General features: G+C 51.9%; 1 protein-coding gene across 13 annotated transcripts in view; it reads right to left on the bottom strand.

Moving 5' to 3' along the window:
• Positions 1 to 24,787, bottom strand: part of HYDIN (HYDIN axonemal central pair apparatus protein) — a 127,215-nt gene that overhangs the window by 77,215 nt on the left and 25,213 nt on the right. For all 13 annotated transcript variants that reach the window (XM_035336922.1, XM_035336930.1, XM_035336927.1 and 10 more), the window contains 5 exons: positions 17,769 to 17,970; positions 14,535 to 14,718; positions 7,584 to 7,683; positions 4,453 to 4,571; positions 2,644 to 2,867 (listed from right to left, as the gene is read on the bottom strand). In XM_035336922.1, coding sequence (XP_035192813.1) covers positions 2,644 to 2,867; positions 4,453 to 4,571; positions 7,584 to 7,683; positions 14,535 to 14,718; positions 17,769 to 17,970 — 829 coding nt within the window. The remainder of the gene's footprint in view (positions 1 to 2,643; positions 2,868 to 4,452; positions 4,572 to 7,583; positions 7,684 to 14,534; positions 14,719 to 17,768; positions 17,971 to 24,787) is intronic.

Here is a 24,787-nt window from a genome sequence, read left to right as displayed (position 1 = left end):
ACCTCCTTGCCCCTCCACGGATTGAGCAGCTGGGTTCCAAACTCCCAAACTCACCAACATCTGCAATCAGTACCTGAAGCTGCACATCCATTACTTTATTTCATGGCTGACGCCAGTCATCACCAGCTCTGCCTCTTAGTTAAATCAGGGGCTACAGAAAACAGTGCCTTCTAGTTTTATCCACAGGCCTGCCTTTGTGCCTGTTCTGCAGATGAACAGACGTCAGCACCCTGCAGGAGGGACCTGCCTTCATCCCTGCAGCCCTGTTCCCATCATCCTCTGAGCACCAAAGAAACGAGCATTCGGGACCCCGCAAGGTCGGTGTCCAAGCAGAAGAAAAAATAATCTGTGGTTTAGGCATCTTCTGATTCTGCAGACAGGAAGCATGCAGAAGAACTGCCTTTCAGGAGCGTCTTCAAAGCTAATTCTTGATTTGCGAAACCCCATCCGTTCCTGAGAAGCAGCCAGTTCACAAATCCCCACTGCTGATCAAGTTCCCTCCCCGTGGACCTCCTGTGATCAGCCCTAACCTCCCAAGCCCACGCAGCTCACTCTGAGCAGCGCAAAGGGAGCAGACGTGTTTCCCATCACAGCCCTTGCCCGGAGACCACCCCCAAACCAGGTATCGCAGCGGACACTGATGGAGCAGAGTCCTGCCAGGCTCAGGCTACACCTGCCCAGCTGCCCGAGCTCTGTACACAACAGTTGGTAACAGCACAGCTTGCAAGAACTGGGGAGAAAAGCAGTGGTTTTGGCAACAGCTTGGCCTTACAGCAGCATTACTTAATGCACGTGCACAGGGAGAGCAGGGTGGCTGCAGAGCAGGAAGGATAACACACGGTGGGACAGGAACCACGTAAGAGCTCATCCCTGCTCCTTCCTTCGCAGCCCAGTGTCCCACCAGCCAGATCTCCTCCGAGAACTGGGAAGTTTTCTCTGTGGAGGACTAAAGCCAGTGCACAAAGCCTCCCGAAGCAGGAGGCTCGGCTTGAGCCGCTGGGTGGACGTCTCCTAGGAGTCTGCAAAGAAGCAGTGAGAGCTGTGGGGCTGGAGAACAGAGGATAAGGGCTGGGCCTTGAAAGAAGGGAAATCAAGAGGCAGATGCCACCTCAAGGGAGGAGTAGGGTGCACCGGGAGCTCCTGCTGAGGGACAGCGGGGTAGGAGCAGATGGGGAGGCTGGGGTAACTTCAGAGGGGTTGCGAAGGAGCCATCATCCAGGACGGAGGAGTAAAAGGATGGGAAGGGAAAAAAAAAATCAGGAAGAGCAATCCTCCTTCACTGAGAAGCTCGGTCTGCACTGAGCTTAGGGCCGTGCTGGCAGAACAGGGCAGGGAGGGACCACAAAAAGGGGAAAAGTGCTGGCACTGGGACTGCAGCTCTGGGAGCCAGAGCATCAGTGGAGAAACCAGAACCATTTCATTCAGCTGGGGGAAAACAGAAGAGACCAATCCCACAGACAGCCACCTCCTTCAGGAGCACGGCCATCGCAGGGCAGAGCGCGCACGAGACAAGAAAACCCGTACAGCAGCTGTGATAAGCACATCTTCACAAGCAAAACCTGCCCTTGCTCAAGGAGAAAGCTGCTTATGCAATAACATCCCATGACCAATTTGGGGGAAGGGACAGCGGAGAATAAATTATTTGATTGTGAAATGTTCCCTCTTGATTTCCAAAAAAAGCATCACTTTCCCTCCAAACACAAAGCCAACATAATTGTTTTGCTACCAGAGGTCAACAGACCTACTCACCTCTCTTTTGCAAAGTCATAACCTTCTTGCTTTTTTTCACCTATTTTCCCTTTCCTTTGGTAAAAATGACTGCAGGCTGTGTTCATTTCTCCACGCCTTGCCCCAGTGCTTGCTCTGGTGCCTCCCAACATCTGTCCAGTAGGCAGAACCAGCCGAAAGTTCCTGAGCACCCAGCACCAGCTTTCCTGCCTCCAGCGCGATGTCCCACCAGCCCATGGAAAGGTCCAACTGAGACGAGCTTGAGTGATGCTCGTTTTGTTGGTGGGCTTATCTCCTGTAATGGCACCAGCCCAAGGGATGCTGCCCAAGTCTCCGTACTCGCTGCAGAGCTCCCTGTCAGCACTTCCCTGGCTGCAGGAAGGAGGTACCAGAGCCAGGAGGACTTCTTGTCCCAACACATCATCATTAGATGTGATGTTGAGGCTGCAGCTCCCTGTTTTGTATGGATTATTAACGCAAGGTTTTAAAAACACTGCTTCTGGCTGCAGAACCACTTCAGCTACCTCCAAAACCCTACTGGCCTGTGCTCACACCCTCACTTCTGTGACAAGGGGCCACAGAAGAACCTGACATTAAATTCTGGGTCCTGGAAAAGTCACCGTGCTCCCAGCTCAACCACAATGCTGAAGCTGCTTCCCAGAGGGACACAAGGCTTTCGGTTAAAGGGGGACGCTGAGAGCACAGGAGGCACGGCCATCCCTCTCGCAGGCAATTACACTTCTGCATCCACTGCCAAACCACTGCAGGATTCCAGGCTAGGAATGGGACCCCAGCATCATCCCCAAACTGAGCCCCCAGGCACATTTTTCCCTGCGCCACCATAAGACGAGGTTGGTGGGAGGTCACTACCCAGGGACAGCAGGCAGTGCTGCCAAGCTCCGTGCCCGTCCTCACCTGATGGTCAAGGTCACGGGCTCGGGAGACCCGTACACGCTGAACCTGAACTCTTCGCTGAACTGACCCAGGATGGTGGAGCTGAAGGAGATGTGGATGACCTGGAGCTCATCCGGCATGAGGATGCCCTCCCGGGGGAGGAAGGTGAAGCAGGAGCCCAGAGCGGTAGCAGGAGGCACCAAGTTAAAGAGGGCATCAATGGCTCCTTTGTTGAACAGGACTGCCTGCAGCAATGAGAGAAATGGAAGCATGTAGGGAACCTTCCTTTCTTACAAAAGGTTGACCTGCTTTCTAGTCAAATAATTAACATCTGTAAAAGGCAACTGTGTGCTGCTGCCTGGCAGAAGCTAAAGTAAATACAGCAGGACAAATTCTGCCCTTGGGCTTCCTCATGCAAAGTAGTGGTATTTCACATGAATGGAGCAACTCTCCATTTGTTTTCTTTAGTCTGCCACTTCCTTAGTCTCTGCTCAACCAGGAGCGTCAGGAAAGGATGGGAGCCAGGTGCAGAGCAGCTCCCCTATTCATGAATTTCTCTGTATAAACAGTCACAGCCATCGCCTAAGACTTTATTGCTACATAGGGGAAAAAAATGTGAATTTAGAACCAACGTGATGTTTTGTAGAATACTCAGAAACCTACAACCTCAAACACGCGGTGATTCCTGGACTCTTGCAGAGTTCTGTGAGATGCCCACGTATGCCTGGGGCACTGGTGGTGTCCCCAGACCCCTGCAGCGAAGCTGTACACTTACAGACTGGTACCCTCGCCATGCACTGGTCTGTGCACATTAGATTTCTTTTCCCTACCTTTCGCCCTCAAAAAATCTGCCAGAAAAATTGAGGCAGACGCATAAAAGTGTCCTTTTGCTTTTTCATTTTGCAGCTGCTGCTGAAAATATTCAGGTATTCAAAGCCCACAATGGTACATCGGACACTTATTGAGCCCGCCTGAGCTGAGGTTTATCTCCAGTCCAGCTGCTTAGGACAGCACTGACTAACAGCATCATCGGCTTATTCGTCTTTTCTCAGCTAATGAAAATAATAAATTGATATAGTGAGAAGCAATAAGGTATCAGCATTAAAAATGCATCAAGCGCAAAATATTTTGGTCAGAAAACACCTCAACATGTCCTTCCCTGCCACAGTCAAGCTTTTGAAAATGTCTGGCATGATGCATTGCCTCATTTACTACCTCTTTTCAGTTGCTCTGCTTTCCTTTTTCTTTTTTTTTTAATTTGAAAAAAAAAAAATGATGCTATTGGTAGGGCAAATCTATGGAAAGTTCCTTGGCTTCTTTTGCAGAAAGTCTTTGTTCTTTATAGAGCCAGGGAAGCACCAAGTCTGAAGCTCGGTGAGAGGCATCAGAGGGTGCTCCCTGGTTCTGCACAAGGACCAGACCTGAGCTGGGGACAGGATGGCTTCCAGTGCCCAGGATCAGGCAGGATGTGCTCCACCAAAACCTCTTTGCACTGGGTTGCACTTCGAATTCCTTCTGGCTGCTTTTCAACAGCCGGGGTACAAAGGCACATGTCATCCAGGGCTAAACCCAGAGCCTCCAAACACTTACCCTGTTGACCTAGTGCTGCTTTCAGGTCTTGGGTTTGTGCACGAAGCCTCGCAGCTGCCCTCCAAAAGTTACCAAAGAGTAGGAGTGGGATCTGACACACAACAAGCGCCTTCCAGACCCCGCCAAAAGCACCCAGGCTCTGCCTTGCCCCCTGGATTAGAGCAGTGTGTGGTGCCACCTGCCCTGCTCCCAACCACAGGAGTGCTGTGCAGAGACCCAACACAACCTCCTCCATCTCACCTCGTAGCTGTGGGCTGATCCAACAAACACCTTCCCGATGTCAAGCTGGTCAAAGCTGAAGCGGAGCCTGGGCCCTTCACCTTCCCCTTTGACGCGCAGGGGCAGCCTGGTCTCTCGGCCTGGGGAGAGGTTTGGAGAGGTTTCCAGCTCAGTGCCATCATTCCCTCTGTGCCCCTCAGTGCCAGTTCCCATCCCCACACAGGCAGGGATCAGCTCTGGATGCTCCAGCAGAAGACACAGGACCCCCCTCCTCCCTGCGGGGATGCACGAGGAGTGCCCCCCTGGGAGTCTCTAACGCAGCCATCAGCTCGTGCCCAAAAAAACAACACTGAACTTCACGTGTCATCTGCAAGCTTCCACCCATGAGCTTGGGTGAGGCTGAAACCCATTCGGTGAAGGCACAAAGATCATGAAACAGAAGCAGGGACAGACACACACACACAGCCCATGGCGAAGCCTCCCCGGAGCCCCCAGCCTCACTGCAGTAGCGCAGCTTTACACCCAAACTCCAGCATGCTTCTGTAGGGCTGCTGGGGTGACATAACGCAGGAGTTCTTGGTCCAAAGGTCGCTCTGAACCACTGGAGCAGCCCAAAGCACCTGAATCCTACCTCGAGTCTGGGCTTGGGTCTCCCTCCTGCCATCACATTCTGCATGGAAGGTGAGTAGCAGAAGGAGGGGAGGAAAGTCCTAGAGTGATGCTCACCATTTATTAAAGGTTAGGGTGTGAAGGTTGTGTTCTTTTTTTTTTTCTTTTTTCCCAAATTCTGCTCCACCATTAAAAATGCCCTAAAAATGCCCTAAATGACTTGCTACGGGAAAGAAGGACCCAGATGTGACAACCTGGTGACTGTGCCACAACTTGAAACACTCTCCTGGCAGAGCCTTTTCAATGACGCCTGACTTCTTGATCTCGCAGCCACGAGGTAAAGATGTTATATTTGATAAAAGCCCAAAGCCAGAAAGCAAGAGCTATGGAGCTTTGTTGAATTCAACGTTTTTTAAAAGGATACAGCCAAAGGCCAGCAGACAACAGAGATGAGAGTTGTGTTTCACAGCTCAGACACTAATTGGAGGGCTGTGGATTTTCTTTCACAGACATGGTAAAGGAGGCAGCATTGGGTGCTCACTGTCAAAAGATTTCTCCATCTGGCCTCACGAGTGGCTTCATTTTCATTAAAAACTCTAGGCCTAAACCACCAAAGCTTTTGGGAAATGGCAAATGCTTTCAAGTGATGAGCTTTTGTCCATGATCACGCTGCGAAGCTGAAGTGCATGCACCTGAGCAATGTGTCCCACGGCCACTGCACCTGAATGAACCAGATCCTCCTCCTGCAGGATGTCCTCAGCCTCTCCCAAAGGTCCACAGAAACCCTCCTTTCCACCCAATGCTGGTCCTGGAGCTTTAGGAAATCCCAGAATCTTTGCTCTTCCAGACCAAAGTACAGGCAGCCTCACTCAGGACGGCCGAGACTAAAAACAAGCCTCCTTTTGGGCCTCAACCCCAAATCCACACCCGATGCTGTGGAGCGAGGATTTGGATCTTATGAAGGGATAATACCTGGGCACGTCATGCAGGGTGTGCAATCCAGCACTGCTTCCAGACAGTCACCTCCTTGCTTCCAAATCAGTGCAAGTGGCCCGAAGGCACAGGATTTTGCTGTCAAAATCCTTAACTTCTGCTGCTTCTGACACCTGTTTTCTGCTTATGGAGCAGCACCATGTTTTGTGGCTGTTTTTGAAGGTGATTTTCTTCCAACCACATTGACAGACAGAGATCCACAGCTTCACATCACATGGCTCTGCCCCTGGGCTCATCATCTGGGGCTTTGCTCCTCCAGGTCTCATAGCCCAGGCCTGTGAGAGGCTTAAGGGTTTTGGAATAAATCAGTCCTAATACCAAGCCTAATACATTTCTGAGAGCAGACAAACCTAAAACTGAATGATGTTGTGCCTCTGAGCCCCCATCCGCTTCTGTGCGCTTCCTTCCAGCAACTCAAGAGCTGTGGTTTTATTTGCATGAATAACTAAAGGTTCATTCTGAGCTCAAATATTTGCTGAGAGCAAATTTCAAATCATTTCTTAACTGCCAGGTTTGCGGGTTGCACGATGCTGATCAATTCTGTAAACCCCCTGATGCACCAGGACCTTCCAAGCAACGCAAGGAGACACCTGCAGAGAAGCGGGGGCCGAAACACCTTCCCGTGGGGCATGAGATCCAGCTGTGCAATGCATCAGGGCAAAGCCTCCGCCTATTTCCAGCAAGAGACACGTGGGCCACCTGCACATCGCACTCCAAAGGGACCTGTGACCAAATGCACAAGGAACAGCCACACTGCTTAGAGGAAACAAGGCAAAATCAACTGACTCCCCAGCCGAGAGTGGCTGTTTCTTCTTCAAACTCTTCCTGCACCAAGGGACCTTGACTCTGACAGTTCCCACCCTGATAGCACAATGGACCTACTCTGGTTTTACAAGGAGGGGGTCTCGGCACAAGTTAAATGACCTCCTCTAAGTCCTCCTGCAAGGAGCCAGTGGAAGAGCTGAGCTCTCCGTGGGCACAAAAGAGCCAGCTCCTCTTCCCAGAAGCAGGCTGCCTGACCAGCTCCATGCCCATATGTCCCAAGCTGGCTCCAGGACTGCACGCCAGAAGCTTTCCTCCCTCTCCACCATGGAGCAGCCCTGCTGGTGCAAGTCCTGGAGATGCCTGCAGCAAAGCGATGGACGCCAGAGCTGGAGTGCAGCATCCCCTGGGAGACAACTTTTAAAATAAACCCTTCCCTTCCACATCTCTAACAACTGCAGCTGGCGGGCAGGAAGACAGTTTGTTAACACGAGCCCTGTGTAATTACCGTAGGTGGCATTTGCCAAGCAAACCCCGTGCAATTACTGTATAAATAAAAAGCTGTTCCGTGACATTTGTATCCGCCAGCTCGGAAGGGAATGGCACAGAGCAGCCTGGCTGCCGGAGGACCACAGCCTCGCATCTCTTCCTCTTCGATGGGGACAATGTGGGGAAAAAATGATGTTTCCTTTCCACTCGTGGAACATAACCAGCACCATGCAGAGCCCCAGAGGAAGGGCAAAGCCACCAGCACGGTGGGCGAGGGAAGAGGGAGAGCGGAGCCGTACCTGAGATGTCGCAGAAGATGGTCTGCTGATAGACTCTAGCTTCCCGGGGTTTGAAGATCACGTTAATTTCAGCTGAGGAGTTTGGCCAGATGTCTCCTTCCTGAAACAGAAGTGGTCAGCAAGCCGTTTATATCTCCAAACATCACCTTTCTCCTTTTCAGCCACAGCCTTGTAGCCTACATTCATGCACCAATGAAGAGCAAGTGAATGCTTAGCAACAAAACTTATCAGAGAGTTTGGTATCGGCTGAAAACAGCTGTTTCTAAATCCCTTACCTCTGCTGGCACCTGGCAGGGGCATTTTGTTAAAGATCAGAGAAAGGAACTGACAGTTGGTGTGGCCTGTTTGCCTCTGCAGGATGCACACCCCCCTCCGTTCCTGAATGCAGGATCAGGCACAGAGTTGGCATTTGCCTACAGCTCTGCACCTCTTTCAACCCCCCAAAAATAAAAAATCAGGTAAAATAGCTTTTGTCAGTCACTTGCTTAGAGGCATCCCAAGCATCTGACTTGAGCCCTAACATCACCAGTGCTTCTTTGTACATTTGTTGGCATAAATGCGCAGTTCTGACAATTATTATAATAATACCCTGCAAGGGATGAAGAAATTGGCTTATTGAAGGAGACAAAGAGAGCAGAGTTATTATTCTATCAACAAAGTAAGGCCTTAATTCTGCTGGCTGCTGGGTATCCTCAGTGCTTTGTCCAGAAGAGTCCTGAGCTGACAGGAGCCTCTGGCACTCCTTGGGCAGAAATATTAAGCAGCCGTAACGCTTCCCATCGACTCGGTGCTTTGAGCTCAGAGGACGGTTCCTGCAGAGATCGAAGAGACGCAGCGAGTTTTTGGGCTGCAGCTGCAAACAGCTCCCAGAGCACGCAGCCTGCTCAGAGAGAGCCGCATGGAGGAGAGAGCAGGCAGGGAGGAAACCCCCTCCGACACCCAGAAATCACCACCAACGCAGCAACACGCACAGCCTGAAAGCACGAAGTTGCTTGGCTTGTTCTCCAAAAAACTAGAAGCAAGATATTTGCTAGATCCTGCTTCTATCCAGCAAGGAATAGGATGGAGACAAAGCTTCTCTGGGTTATTTCCGCAGGGTCTAATCCAGATCCTCACGTAGCACCGCTGGTGATGCTGAGATCACTGCTGGCACACTGGTGGAGGACACTGCTGAGAGCGGTGGAGGTGCTTGAGGTCTTCATCTCACGTAGGCATCTGAGCCTTGCAGCCAGAGCGCAGGGAAGGTGAGGGATGCCCAGCAATTAGCAGCAGTGAGACGGACCTGGTTTCAAAATGGCCCAGCCGGCTGCAAGTGGTAGAGGCTGCGAGAAGGAGACAGGGCAGGGCCAGTGGGGCCAGGGGACAAAACCAATAGCAGGATCTGCAGCAGCCCCAGCTGCCTTGGGGCTGGTTCGACTCCTCTGTATGCTGTTCCTCTGCTTTGCTGTAGGATAAAATTGCCAACATGGAAACAGCAGCTCAGCTGCTCCATGCTGCATCACCCTCGCTGGCCCGGCACCAAGGAGCGCCTTGCATCTACCTCCCGATTTCTTAAACCTGATCCTTAAACCGTGCAGATGCCTTTCAGTTTGGCGTGGGCTCATCAGCAACACCAAATGCCTCCTGCGAGGGCACCCAAAGAAACCAGAGGCCATCGTCCACCACCACCTCCACACCAAGACCGAGACCTCCGCTATAGAGCGGAACTGAGGGCAAATTTCCCCTGGGTAGCCCAGACATTGCCTACCGCAAAACGAACTTCGCTGGGACTCGGTGGTTGTTGTAAATCTTTGGAACACGTCTGGAAAAGCAGGGTGAGATTTTATATTGATACCCGTTGTAGCAGAACAAGTTCTCACTGAGCCCAACCATGCCTGGGAAGTGAGAGCACATCCCGACAACAAACCCTTTTGAATGTAATGCGGCAGAACCACTCTACCAGGCCAGCCGCCTGGCAGAGCCCAGTTTTGCTGCTCACAGCCTGCCTTAGACACCAAAATCAGGCTTCTTGGCCCTGTGGGCACCTCGGGGCAGTTTGGTTATTACTCAGCGGTTGACAGAGGCAATATATCTCCTGTTAATGGAAGCAAGCGTAATACAATTCATAAGCGAAAAAACGAACCTAAGCAGGAAAGGGAGAAAATTAAAAACCCGTTGGCCTGATGAATATGTATCTGCAAACAACAGCGTGGTTTTCTAGCTGAGCGAGTTTAGCTGACTGTGGGATTCGACCAACTCCAAGGCTGGCACATCTGTGATGGAAATAGGGCCGACGCAGCGCCGGGGTTCGGCCCTGCAATATCTCATAGCAGGGACAGGCCTGGCAGTGCACGGGGACCCAGGGAGGTGGCACAGAGCCAGGAAGAATGTGAAACCTTCGAAAACAGCACCAGGAGATGTTGCAGCTATGGCAGGGAGGAGTTCAGGGGGAGCTCCCTAAAAGACACGTCCCAAAGCCTCCCTGCTGCGCAGCAGAAGCTGAGCACAGCAAGGGTTTGGCACCCAGCAGAGCCTGGCCCGTGTCCCGCAGTGCCACCAGAATTTCAGCCATGAAATTCTAGAGCCCCAGCATCCCAAGGAGAGCACCCGCTGTACAGAGGGGTAAGAGCTGACTCCTCAGGGCCTGGATGCCCCAGTGTGCAAGAGACACAGCAGCACTGCCCCTGCCGGTAACTAACTTGGATAATCTATTGGGAGCCTGGGGATACAAGGCAGAACAGCCCAGGTTCTCCTCCAGCCCCAAGTTTTGTGTCAAAGGCAGGCAGTGTGGGCACCCCAGGACAAATAAAAGTCATCTCTAGTCCTTGCACCACACCAGGGGTGCACTGGCCCCAGGAAAATGAGGGTCCGCAGCACCACATATCCTGGGGAGCAGCCCCAGCACCAAGAAGCAACAACCTTCCGCAACAACCTGGGAGCACGCTGTGAATTTGCATCTCCAAACAGCAAGGGAGTGGAAATGAGTCTCTGCAGGCACTGCTCTGAGTGACTCGGTTCTTGGTGGGATGATTTACAGGACCACCGAGACCACAGCGACTGCTGCAATGCTGCTGGGATGTCCCCGCACACTGCGCAATTAATCCATGGGGGGCAGCCCAGGGCTCGGGGCAGACGTTGTTTTACAGCCTGAACAGGTAAGGGTGCAGCACACGACCCTGCTGCTGGGAACAACGCTCCAGAAAGCCTTTCAGTGACACACCGAGATCCTGGCAAGGGGAACATCTCCATAAATCTGAGCTGTGGCCCCATCCCAGTGTAGAGTCAGATGAGATGTCTCCAAGGCTCCAGAGGAGACAAGCCCAAGGACTAGCAGCAAAACCCAGGCTCTATGCACCAGCACAGCCCTCCAGGATAATTCTAATGCAGAGTTATCGGTGTAACCTTGCACTCATCCTCACGTGCAAGAAAACCTTCATCAGCAGTTAACAGACCCATCTCCTGATACGAAATCACCCTGCTGCAGGATGCAGCCTATTTTCATGAAAGACTTTTGGAAATCCATCCACAGAAAACTTCCTTGATCTCCAGATAAGCCAGGCAGCTTGAATCCAAAGGTGGAGGGCAAGAAAAAATTACCAGTTACATTTTATTCTACTGTTCCACGACTAAAACAAATTCTTTTAAGACCGTCATAACTATTCTGGGAAATTCTGGTCATTTCTCCCTTCGTTATTGCAGTATGTCAGACTATAAAGCTAGAAGATATTATGAGTTATTCCTCCTGGGAAATTAAAATAGGCTGTTGAAGAGGTTCCTCACCACATTCCTGCTACCCCTGGGAAAACAAGGGCTGCTGGTTAAAAGGATATGCTTCATTTCCCACCCTTTCAGGCTAGCTGCTGCAGGCATGCCTGCCTTGAGAGCTCCGTAGTGAGTGGTCTGCCAGGCTGGTGTGCTCTCTGCAAGGAGCGCATAGAGCATGGGACCCTCCCGTGGCTGTTATCCGGGGCAGGAACCCAAGCCGGGGTGCTGCAGACACCATATGATGATGCTGACAGCTCAATGGCAGCCTCAGGCTGGTGGCACCGATTGCAGAGGGTGGACGCACGATGGTGTGGCACAAAACCTGCAGCAGCTGTGCCCAGAGCGATGTGGCAGCATGCTGGGACTCACAGTGGCACACGTGGTCTCCATGCAAGAGCCCAGCTGCAGGTGTTTGCAGATCCTTTTTTTTCTCCTCCCTCAGCCCCTAAATAATGAGAATCCACCAGTTTCCTGACAGCCTGAACAAGAACAAGCTGCTCTTGAGAAGTTCACCAAAGCCTCTGCTTTGTTTTGCAGAGGAGGACGTGAGCCATAGGATAGAAGTCGCTGTTCAAAGCAGACATCAAACCAAAGACCCAGCTGGCAACAGAGGAACCGAAACTACACCCAAAGTGTGTCCTGCTAACAGCTGCCTCTTCCCATAAATAGCTGAACCCACGGCAGGCTGCAGGACACACCACTGCTCCCAGCAGAGTCAGTGCCTTCTGCCACAACCTGAAGCACCCTGCAGGAACCTCCCTGGGCATGGGCAGCAGCTTGGTTCCCCAGCCGAGGGAGGGATCTTCCAGGATGCTGCCTCCTGGCCCAGCCTCTGCCTCTACAACACAACCTGGAAATCCAGCACCTGGAGATCTTGCAGACCACCCCCATCCGCTCCCAGCTCGCATGGGGTGCTGAGGAATCACTACCAGGCAAGGGCAGGACACCGATGGCTCATCAAGGGCAGCACAATGGTAACAAACCCATTCCCTCCCTTCCCCCTGGTTTCCATTTCCAAGGAGTCAGCTCCCACGTGCTTGCAATGTGACTTACAGCCAGGCTGTGGTGGGCAGGATGCAGCAAAAAAGCAAGGGGTTTGTCCTGCAGTAGCCACCTGGGCTTCTACCGCAGCTGCTTCTGCTGACATATTGCGAGTATTTGCAAAAACAGATTAAGCCAAATCTGAGATGCATTGGGGAAGTCGGAGTTGTGTAACAGCTTGTTTCCCACAGGCTCGGACGGCTGCTCAAAATGTTTGTCGTCATGTGGTAGCTCCAAAATCACTGCCTTCTCTTCGGCGGTGTTATAATTTTCATCAGCTCGTTAACCCTGCACGGACTGAAGCGATCTGCTGCAGCTTCTACAGGCAGCAACAGCTGAAAATACCAGCAGGTGATGATCCACGTGGGCAGCAAAGCTCCTGCACGAACTCCGCAGAGCCATCCTGCCCAGGGAGTTCTCCAGCCTGTAAGCCTCCATCAGCTTCCTAACTGCTGGAAACAATTTGAGGACTTTAAAAAATGAATCAGCTTTAACCCATCCTTCCTCCGGGCCCTGGACACATAAAGGCTTGGTAATTTCCATCGGGTGCTCTCATACACCACAGGTGATGTGGGGGCGGGGTGGGGGGGGGGTAAGAAGAGAGCAGCCCCCACTGTTGGCCAGAAGGTCTGTGGAGGCATCAAGGTCCCATCCTTGGGCGTCCTCTTCGTCAGGTTTACACGGGAGAGCACAAAGGGTGTTTGCCAAAGCAGAGGGGCACGGGGGCATCACCAGGGAGGAGTCTGTGAGTCGGTGACGGTGGAGTTTCAGATTCTGCATTTGATAAAGGGGAGAAAATACTTATCTGATGAAAAGAAACTCACGTGCTGGGCAGGGAGGGAAGAAAGGCATGAGCACAGCTCTGAATGTGGAAATGGTTGTTCCATAAATAATGGAATCAATGGAAATCAAAAACCTGGTAATGCTGCCCAAGACAGAATGGGGGGAGACTCGTGTGTAAGCCCACATACAGGCAGTCCTGGAGCAAGGTGCCTAACAGTAACAGAGCCAGCTAGGAAGCCTTTCCACTTGAGACTTGAGCCCTGGGACATGCCCCAAACGCTGCCCTGATGAACCACAGGATGCTCTTAGCATTTAACTCCTGCTCACAACGCTATTCCTACCGCTCTGATGCTATCTCTTGGTCAACCGTGCCGCTATAAGCTAGCGGGGTGAAACTGCTGTTGTTGTGCAGGCCTTGGTGGCTCTCAGCCACATCGGGGCTATAGGGTAACCAAGAACAGAACACAGTCCCCTCCCCTTGAAAAAATGTGTTTCACCTATTTTAAAGGAAATAAGAGGTTGGGCTTGTTCTAGGGTTTGCTCCAAAGATGGAGAGATTTTGCACTGCTCAGACCAGGCATTGCCTCAGACCATGCAGACACTCAGTTACAGCTTGGATTGACTGAAACATCTGGGGATTTGTTTGTGTAAACAGAAAAACAAAAATGTTTCTGTGACTACATGCAGCAGAACTCAAAAAGCCTGTTTCAACCCACCAGCCCTGTATCCAGGCTCACAGGTGGCACTGGACAGGAGATTCAGACACGGTTCATGAAGGGAGTGGTACTTCCATGGTTAAACCTGGGCTGAGTTTGGCTTCCTTTGATTTGGGGGATTTTTTGTTCTGTGTTTTTTTGATCACTATGTAAACTGACAATGCTCTGATGTCCTTTGCTCACCTGCATACAGGATGCGTAAGGTGTGCCCCAAGTGCTACCTCTGCAAGCTCCATGTGTGTTTCAGAGAGGCGTGTGGACGAGAGGAGCTCACGCTCAGGAAGCACAAGCCGAGCACACGCGGCCCAGGGCTGCTGCCTTGCTCCCAGGGAGCTCCTCGGGTGCAGGGCTGAACTGGAAGCTGCTCCCACCCCCATTGTACGCCGGGGAGAGCGAGGTGAGGCAGGCCCAGGTACTGACCCATCCCCACACAGCCCAGCGAGCACAGAAGCATTCTGCTGCCTACACGTCAGTGGAGCAGGGAGATGCTGCCTACAGCACTTAACTCCCAGCCCTTTGTTAGCTCAGCTTTGGGCAGCTTCTTGCAGCTTTTTTTGCTCTCCCAGCCTTGCTAGAAACCTGGTGTCTTCTCGCCCAGCCAAGACAGGGATGCACTGAGTGACCTCATTTCGGGAGGAGAAGGGAGAGGTTCTCGGCTGTCGCTTACCACTGGCTCGACGGTGAAGATATCATCAGAGAAGAGCATGGAGTCCCCCTGCACCTTTGCCCGCTCGTTCTGGAAGATGCGGGAGAGAACGGAGAGGCGCTCTCGCAGAGTGGGGTCCACGGTGCACTCCTCGATGAAGCGATCCATCTCGCCCTCCTCCTGCCGCTGCAGCCTGCCACACAGCCTGAGGCCACAGGGAGAGAGAAACCAAGTGGATAATTTAATAAGCAGCATATTTGCAGAGGCTGCCGTGCGTGAGCAGGGCCGGCGACACACTCAGCAAGGAGCTGCAGCAGCACAGCAAGGGGCTCCTCCAGAGCCCAGGGGTCTCACATGGGCCACATCACTGCTCTCCAACACAGCAGGTGATTTTATTCTGCAAGTACAAGCTGAGAAGAGGGTTTCGAAAGCTAGCAGCCCCCAGCAGAGCCTCCTGGCCCAAAAGCTGCTGCTGCAACTATAGGAGCATCCAACCAGCTGCCCCACCTGGCTTCTCCTACCCACGGAGCTGCTCGCAGGAGGCAGGGAGCAGAAACACGGGTGCACCCACCCCAGTGCTTCACCGTGTCTCAGCTGTGGCTTACCAGCATTAGCTGTTTTTCTTCCCTTTTGGACCAGAACATGGTATCTGTTTGCTGCTCCTTAGAGGGTTTTCCACAATGGGGTCCCAGAGCATTTTAAAAGCAAACTAATGGACTCGGGCACCACATCAGCTGGATGAAATGAATGGTTTTATGCACACAAAAACAGAGGAAAGGACTTTGTGGAGCATCACCCAGTGAAGAAGTCAGGACCAGCACCTCTGAATTCAGCCCCTTCAGTCCAGCCTTGAACAGCCTCATCTGCCCCTTCTTCTCCGCCTCCTCTGCAGAGCCTGCCCCAGTCTCTCCCTACACTGGCAGCAGAAATCATTCTGGTGTCTAAAGATCCCGATCAAGAGATGAGAAGGGAGCGCTGTGACAGAGCAGCAGCTTCCGACCCGGCACACTGCTGTCCCCCTTCACGCTCCAGTCCCCTGGCCATGAAGACCCAGCAGGTGACAGCTCGGGGGGAACGAGCGGAAGGCACTGTATGGGGCAAATTGAGGTGACGCAGAATAAAAAAGATAGCAGTCATCACCCTGCTAAATTCAAATGCAATTAGAAAGGAAATACAGTCGTGGCCGTTACAAGCTGCACACAGACAGAGCCTCGGGCTAATGCTGTCACCAGTGCCAAAAATACTTGCTTTGGCTAGCTCCCCGTAGAGCGCAATAGGAAATCTTTCTCCGTGGCCGACCTACAATGCTTAGGGTTAGGAGAAGCCATCAAGATGAGCAATCCTGAACCAAACCTCCATCCACAGCAATCCCACCATCATATCCCAGGAGGGATGCGGAGCAGAGCCCTGGATGATCCGGGGCTCCTGGGGTCACATCCCAGTGCAGAACCCAGTGCGGTCCACCCCTGTGAACAGTCTTCCCTGCTGTGAGGCCTCCAGCTTCTCTAGGGTTTGGTTTTCTCTTCCTCAACTGCAGAGAAGTGGTGCCAAACCCATATTTACTAGGCTCAGAAAGCTGACCATCTTGTGTAGCACCCCAAGCACAGCCATATTTCTAGAAGTTTCTATATGTGTCTGCTCAGCCCCAGGCACCCCACGAGAATTATTGTGTGGGAACCCCTTGGGGACCAGCCCACCAAGCTCTGAGGCAGAGAAGCAGATATGGGCATGCTAAGCACAAAAGCACAGTGAAATTCTGTTTCACGTAATTTCAAGCCCAAGTGAATCTTTCTCCAAGGATCTCAGACCAGCCCTAACTGCACCACGCCTGTGCTCTGAATCTGCGGGTTCAGCTCAGGTGTTCCCTGGGCAAAGCTCAACAATTCTGTGCAGATGCTGCTGTCCCTCAGGGACCCAAGCACGTGCCTCATGGATGAACATGAGGGATACCCGGATAGTTTTGTGAAGCTCCTGCTGTGCCTCCCAGGATGGGCAACCCCAGCAAGCAGGACATACGACAGTGTGTGCAGCAAGGGGGTGACAGCAGGGCAGGGGCACTGGAGCCAGGGCCATCCCTGAGGCTCACAGCAAGAAAGACCAGAATGCCCCAAACAAAGCCTAGAACCCAAACTGGCACGAGATCAGATGTAACTGGGGAAAAAAATCATGTGGATGTTAACTGTGAGGAAACAGTGGTTGTTTCTGGTGCAAAGGGGATGGCTCAGGGTCCAGGCGGAGACAGGTGGGAAGAGATGGTGAAGGGAGGGTTCAGGGAAGCACCAAGAGAAGGTCATGAGGTTTTCTTTTAACACATTGAGCTTGCACTCAAGTCACACGCTTTGTAATTAAAAATAGAGAACAGTGGAAAACTAGCTTTAGCCTTCAAGGCATTTCTGGCCTAATTATGTTGAACTTTATTTGCTCATAAGCCCTTAAAAAGTGCTCCAGTTTAAGGCAGCCTCCTGATCAGCAATGGGCTCAGAGCAACTTTAATATACCTACATCCATCCAAGCCTGAAAAGCTGCACAAGGATTCCCTAAATCATCCAAGCTTGTATGTGTATTTTCCTAGGCTGCACGTGTTCCTTTGCTGCCTGAGATGGAAATCCCCCAGCTCCACCAAAAGGACCCCACGAAGGACCTGTCCCAGCCCTTGTCCTTTCAATAATGCTGCCGCAGTCTGCCCCATCCCTTCATGCAGAGAGCCGGAGCCCCAAAGACTTCCCTTCCCTGCAGACCCCCCTGCCCCTAAGGGATGTGGAGAGACCCATCCTCTAAGGCAGCAAGGTGCCTCATTGTGCTGGAAGCCCGGCAGCGCAGCATCCTGCAGCAGGAACCCCTCTGCCTGCTCGTTACTGGCAGAGGAGCCTCCATCTTATCAAAACCTGGGCAAAGGCACCACAGCAGGTATTGTAACAGGGATGTCACCCACAGCTATGCTGAGCGCTCCTCCTGAATGCAGTCCTCATGGACCTCCACAGCCCTAGGGTCCCCAGATCTCAGCAGTTTGTGTTCCCACAGAATGTCAGTTTGCAGTCAGGAAATCCATTCTTTGAGATCAACCTTTCCTCCCCAAAATATTATCTCCAGCTGGAGTATGGGCAGAACTCCTCAAATGCTGAGCTCCATCGCCCCAAAGCTCAGCACCACACACCCCGACACCTCAGATGGCTTACTCATCCCAGTCCGTTTGGGATCACCAACACCCCTTTGAAACCACATGCAAGTACCGTGCTGAAATGTGTTCAAACAAACCTCAGCTTGTGCTGATCCTCCTCTTCCTGAGAAACAAAAGCCTTCCACTGGAAGTGGGCTATGATTTCACTCCGATTGTGGATGACGACGGACCTGCGGTTTGCCAGCGTGAGGTAAGTCTTCTCAATTGTCAAGGAGTTCCTGTCCAGCCTGATGTTGACATCTACAGCTGCTCCATAAAGGCTTGTGTGAACGTCTTCACCTGCAACAAAGCAAAGCAGAGCCCTGGCTCAGCTCAGGTCATTTGCTAGAAGAAGTGCAAGGAACGGAGCAGAACCCAGCTAACAGAAATAAACCAGCTACAGCTTTCAGCTGGATTATCAGTTCCAAGGATCAGCACATTGATCACCTCCTGATAGCTGTCCTGGGCACAGCACAGGGATGTCTGGGGCACAACCTTAAGCACTCACTTTCTGGCTGTCCTTGTAGAGGTTTACCCCTAAGCTGACAGCACTTACAGTGAGATTTTCAGATGCATCCAGGTGGCCACCCCACTGAGATCACAGGGATCGAGCCCTCAGCCAGGGGCTTCGGGGGTGTCCCCGGGGTCTCCTGGGGGCACACCACCAGCCTTGTCCCTCCTGAATTGCTTTACAGACAGGCAAAGGAGCTGGGAGGCACATGAGGCAAAGTGTTCAGGGAACGAGACAAGTGAGGCAAGGCTGTTATAAATTCAGCCGTCCTGCCTCTGTCCTGCTTTTAAGGGAGCTGCAGTGGTGGTGGTTTCAGGCCAGAGCTAAGTATGTTGTGAGAAAGACAGCAACTTTCCCAGTAACTAGACTATCTCTTTTCTATAGTGGGCAAATTAACATGCAAAAAGGAAGTTCAGAAGATTCAGAGGCAGGCGTGCTTACAAGCACTTCCCCTCCAGTGAACACCTGGCACACAGAACCATGCAGAACCTGGAACCACAACCAAGAGGTGGGAGAAGCGCACGGTGCCTGGAGAGCGCCCAGCTCAGGCTCTGGGAAATGTCAGCTAATGCTCTACGGCCACCAGACACCGGTGGCAGGAACCATCACAGAATAAGCACCACGAAAACTACGACTGTCCCACTGCCTAAAGCTGCGGCCACGCAGGTCCTGAAGTACCAGGCAGAGTTCTGGTGCGGAAATATCATGTGTAGTTGTGATCTCAAAAAAAAAAAAAAAAAAAAAAAAGCTGAAGCATTTCAAATGGAGAAGGGCAGAAAGAATGATTAAAAGCATGGAGCAGCTTCTGTATGAAGACAGGCAGAATAGGATTCCTCGACCTAGAAAACATACACAGGGGAGACAGTTAAGAGGTTTGTAAAAGCATGAATGGCCTGGAGAATGTCAATAAGGAGAAAAATCTCACCATTAGTCATAAGACAGGAACCCAAGGACTCAAAATAATTTTCTCAGAAGTTACATAAAACAAGTAGTACTTTTTCAGAGAACATTCCTTCCGTTAGAACATGCTGCTGTAGGATGCTGTGGAGGCTAACAGCTATAAACCCAGAGAGCAACCGGACAAATTCTTAGAAGACCAAACCATCAGCAGCTAATAAAGAGAGATGAGAATAAAGCCTCCAGCCCAGCAAACCTGCAGCTCCAGAGCCCACGGGGGAATACAGCAACGTGCAATGTGCCCACGTGCTTCACTAAGCAGCCTCTACTGCTGCTTGCCTGGGGGGGAGCCTGGGAAGAGCCACCCCCATGCGCACCAAGGGCTGTCCTGCAGGCTGCAGGGCTGGCCAGAGCACCCCAGTGAGCAGCAAATTGCTCGGTGTCCCCCACCCCATGCCACGGATCGGGGCACAGGACCAGCCACCCACCTCCCATCCCAGGTGCCAAAGTGGATGCAACGTTTCATTTAAGACTCATGGTTATTCGATGTGTAAGTTACAGTAAAGTCCCTGCTGTGACAGGGATGTAGACGGGGGGGTGTTCATGGTGTGCACCCGGGGAAGCTCTGCTGCCATGAAGGCATGTTCACTGAACCCAGACTTCTCTGCCCTATCATTATTTACACAGCACCTTTATCACAGGCTCTCAGCTCTCTCCTCCTTGCACGCTTTTCATACGCTTCCTACAGAGGGCAAGACGCGGCTCTCACTCTGCAACCTCAGCGAAGCAATGCCTGACAGGGAAACACAGCTGGACTCCTCATAGAGCCTTACAGCAGATGCTCTGGGCTGTGCGCTCCTGAAATGCATGCCCAAACAGCAGAAACACCGCTGTTTTACTCCAGAAGCCATCTGCATGACTGCAGACTGGCATTTTTCCACATCGTAACTTGTTATAATCTCAATAAGAAATCAAGTGTTGGGTCATCCCTCCCTGGTCCTGTTCTGCCGAAAAAAATAAAAGAGGGAAATAAGAACTCTTCTAACACGACACAAGCTTCGCAGTGCAAGAGGGAATGGTTTTCAGAAAAGCGCAAATTATTCCAAAATCGAAAGACAAGTTTTGTTTAGCCTGAAAGTACAGCTCAATGAGCAGATAAGAAAACCCTTGAACAAGATTTCAGAACAAACTCAGGGTTTTTATGAAGAATGCTTTCCCGGTATTCAACAGCTTGTACTTTCGCCTGATCACAGCTCTAAGCATTAGGAAGCCGGCAGCAGGGCTGCACAGGTATAAAGCAGCACCCTGATGCATCTTCTCTCCACCGAGAGGTATTCCTCCCCTACCCGTGTCACTCCCTTTCAGCTGAATTTGGATCACAAATCTTGTAAGAGAGCGCCACAGTCAAATCCGGAATACCTGGGTAGCACCAAGACTGAGTTTAATTCCACTCGGAGTTTGTCAGAAGATTGTCCTGTTCTCATCTCTCCAATAAACACAGCCAAGGAGATGCAGATCCAGCCCATTTTTCATTATTAAAAATAAATAAATAATAATAAAGCAGATCTCTTCCACTCCAGAGGGTGTTACACTTCCAAATCACTCTGGGATAAATAATTCTTCTCCCCCTGCTGCCATCACACCCGGTTGCCTCCCACCCTGGTGCCTCCCCATGTGGCCCATGGGCACGGCTGTCACCGCTTTGGCACAAAGTGGAAAAAGAGGGTTTCTGCCCCAAATGCATCTTGTTGTGGGGTGAGATCTCCTGGTGAAGGGCTGGCCAGGGGCTCCCCGGGGCTGGAGGAAAGGACCACGAAGGCAGCGTGCCATGGGCTGGTTTTAATAGTCACTGAAGGATAAGCTGGGGTCCCTGACTGGTGCAGGAGCTCTCAGCCTGCTCGCTTGTCCAAAGTGCTGCTTGATAAACCATGCTGCACTTCTGTTCTCATGAAAAGAGGCTAACAAAGGGTTGGTTCTGCCCTGGGAAGCACCCGGAGTGAGCAATGCCTAAGAACACCTTACAGATTTCCACCAGGGACAGGTAAGCAAGAGAGGCTTCCCCACGAGCCTCCTGGCGAGCACAGAGCGGGCTGCGCAGACACCCCAGGGCTTGCAGTAGCAGGGGAGGCTCTGCAGAAGCACTGTGCAAAAGCGCCCAAGCACCAATGGAGCACAAGCTTGAATGCCCCCCTCACCTACCCCCCGTGTAGGACCATCTGTCCTGACTCACAAGGCCCTGGAGAGGTGCAAAGGTCTGGCTCTGTTTGCAGGAGGTAGGGCAAAGTTATCTAAATCACTATAAAAAAGGCATTATTGGAAGCGGTTCCAGAAGATGGGAATAAAGGCAGGAACCATTTGTTAGCTATTAGCTCTTTCAACACAAATGAGTGCTTTGGAGACCAATTAAACCCCCTCATCAGCCTCATTGATTTGGGCTATAAAAGCCTACAGCCAACCATTTGTGTGAAGTGTTAGTTACTGCTCCTCGGTCCGTTGCAGAGCTGCTGCTGTCCAGATGCAAAGTCAGGAATCAGAAGATGCCCCCAGCTCTCCCAGGAAGGGGGGGGCCCTTCCTGGCACCGCACGGACAAACATCCAGGCAGCGAGTGGCCTCAGAAAGGGTCCATGCCTGGAGCTGGGACAAGCGGAGCACTCGGCTGCTCATCTGAGCGCCTTGAGGGACTTCAGGAAAATAAAACCCAGCAAGGGCTCCACCTCAGCTAAACCCTGTTGCTTATTCATGCCCGTCACTGGATTCAGAGTAAAAAGAAAAAGGAAAATGCTTTCTCTAAAGAGAGAATCGATATGATTCTCATTTCATTTTCAAACAAGTTCCTGGAAGCCATTGATTGCAATACCAGCCTTACAAGACAGACGACAGGACCCTTGGAAGGAAGGAGGTTCTTAAAGGAAAGAGATCAGAGCTATGCAGAGGAGCTTGTCTCCATCCGAGCACAGATGGAGATCACAGCAGGGCATGCCATTTTCAGATGCTGTATCATTGCAGGTAGCTGTGATGTTCGGGGTGCCAGCAGACCCATCCTCTGTTCACTTGTTTAGCCTCAAAGAGCGATAAAAAGAAACCAGGCTGGGATTTAATCAGTTTCCTGCATGGGTACAGCAACCACAAGCACGCTGCCAAGCCCTTGCATGGGTGGCCTGGTTTACTGCAGCAAGCAGATCCAGCCAACATGGGTAAAACTGATGCTGGAGACAGGGACCCAGAATCCCCAAAAGTCAGCATTCCTGGCTGGCAACCCCATGCCAACCCCAAAGGGCTTCAGCACATCACAGCCAACTTGCTATTGCTCCATGGGTGAGAGCTCCACAACAGCTACCTAATTAGTTGTTATTAAATATGCTTTAATTTTTCCCTGTGATCTCATGCCTCGTTTTTGCCATTTGAGACTAAATGTCCATGCTTTCTCCAGCTGGCAGTTAGCTCCTGCAGCTCCACGGCCTTCTGCAGCACAGAAAACCTGTCTGTGGTTACACCAAGGAGGGCTGTAGGGCACGGCATCCCATACAGGGCAGGGCATCCCAGGAAAAAGAGCTTTATATATTTCTTAACCAGGCTGCTCTTCCCTGACCCAGGGTGGGAGAAGCTCGGCTCCACATTGTGTCTCAGCACATGAGCTGAGATTTGCTCCAGGAGAGCTCCTGCTCAGGGACTGCCAGCCCACAGCATAGTGGTGTGCAGGAAGCCAGGGGAAAGCAGGGCATTCACCTGCCAGACACCCAGATGGCTCCTCAGTGGGTTTTTAGCACTAGGCTGGAGGCTTGCAGCAGGACCAACAGCACCGAGGACTGTTCCTGATCCACACGGTACATCTCGGCTGGGGGAGCTGCTTTCAGGAGCTCTGCACCACGAGGAGACAGGACAGTAACAGAGCAGACACTTTTGCTTCAGGGCTGGCTCTGCCTGGATATGCAGTCTCCTAAAATTTACTGCCTCTGATCTCTCCCCTCAAAGCAGGCAAGATCCTGCCCCTAGGCTTTTGCTGCTGCATCACTCTCACAGAGCCACCGACGGAAAATGATCTGCATAATTACTTTTATCACTGACAGCAATGAAAGCATCTCAGTATATCGTGCCTGTCAGCCATGCACAAGCTCAGTGGGGCTTTGCTAATTACGGAGGCTTCCTGTGCTGACAAAAGGATCCCAAGGGATGCGGCAGCTGATGAGAGAAAAGGGTACTGAGACATTTCAGAGCTGCACAAGTCATCTCCTGGACTAGAAGCGTGTGGTAGCACCTTGCCACGAGGTCCCACGGGCACTGCAGACAGCTATGGATATCCTGCAAGCCCAGGATATGGCCCTACAGCCTGAAGATCACCCCCCTATCGTACTACGATGCAGGAACCCAGCACAAATCGGGATTTAGGGAGCAGAGAACGGATTCTCCTGCACTTCCAGTTTCTCTTGAGCAGCTCCTTGTGGCAGCTGGCCCACCTCTGGTCGCCTCAGTGGAGCATCTGCTGTGGATGTTGCTCCTGGCTGCGATGGGACTGGTAGGTCTGTTTGCAACCTCTGGTCTAGCTCTGGGAGCTTGTCATGCACCTCCTCACCCTGAGCAAAGCTCGGCCTCCTGCACTGCGCATGCACCGTGCTGCTCGCTCGTGGTGAGCACTGACTGCACCAACGGGGCTCGGTGTGCAAATGGTAGCACGCAAGGGAGCCAGCCTGGGCATCACCTTGAGAACTACTTGAGAGCTAAAAGATAAGCTGCTTGCATATGGACTTGCTTGAGACTGGTTTAAGTCTGTGAACTTATTGTCCCGTATCCATTTGGTGTGGGCTAGAAGTCACCTGGGAAGAGCCAAGCCACCAACCAGGCTTCTGGTGGCACCACGTGTGGGACCCCTTCAAGCCAGCAGGTGTTCCTCCAGGCTGCTTTCAGAAACCCTGCCCCAGCTGATGTTCAGAAGATGAATGTGGATGTCCCACAGCCCAGAAAACCCCAAGCCACCCGCATGGGCTGGGATTTTTCACATCCAGACACGTACATGGGGGACACGGAGGAGTTTGGACATGTAGAGCACTGAAGGCCAGATTTTCCTCGCAAATACATTTTCTTCACACATCTGAAAACTTTGTAACCCAACATCAGCAAAAGAAATAAAACCACACCACACGCAGCCAGCCCTGTAAATCACAGGGACTCTATGACCCACGGAGAATCACTGCCACCTGCGAGCTAGCAGGTCAATACAGACACAGCCATGCAAGCAAAACACCTCCTGACGACCTAAAGTGTTACTTAGCTCTTAGCACTTTTGTTTCATAACCAACAGTCTGGCAGTGGCTCTGCAGCAGCAGCACAGCCGCTTTTTGTATGCAAGTCGCAGGGAGTCTGACTCGGTGCTGGACAAGGCTGGGGCATGTCGCCTGGGGCTCCGCACCGCACCTGCGATGAGCGGCTTTTAAGAATGATTGATTAAATGGTTGGGTTTCACTTCAGCAATTAAACTCCGCAGCCTTTTTACTTATTTGTATGCTGCCAAGCTAGAGAGATAATCCCTTAATTATTCCCTTGCTCTGCTCCTCAATCAGTGGTTTGCTTAAAAGTAACCAGGGCGCTGTACTGAGAGTCAGGAGTGAAATCCTGGCTTTGTCTCCCAGGAGACTTCATAGGGCTCCAGGAGGCCACAACAAGCAGCCAGGTGGACGTCCACATCCCATCCACAAGGGATCCTTCTGTGCTTC

Source organism: Oxyura jamaicensis, chromosome 11 (genome assembly GCF_011077185.1).
Source record: "Oxyura jamaicensis isolate SHBP4307 breed ruddy duck chromosome 11, BPBGC_Ojam_1.0, whole genome shotgun sequence".
Classification (NCBI taxonomy): domain Eukaryota; kingdom Metazoa; phylum Chordata; class Aves; order Anseriformes; family Anatidae; genus Oxyura; species Oxyura jamaicensis.
Note: the sequence above shows the minus strand (reverse complement) of the source record. Positions and strands in the feature narration are given on the sequence as shown.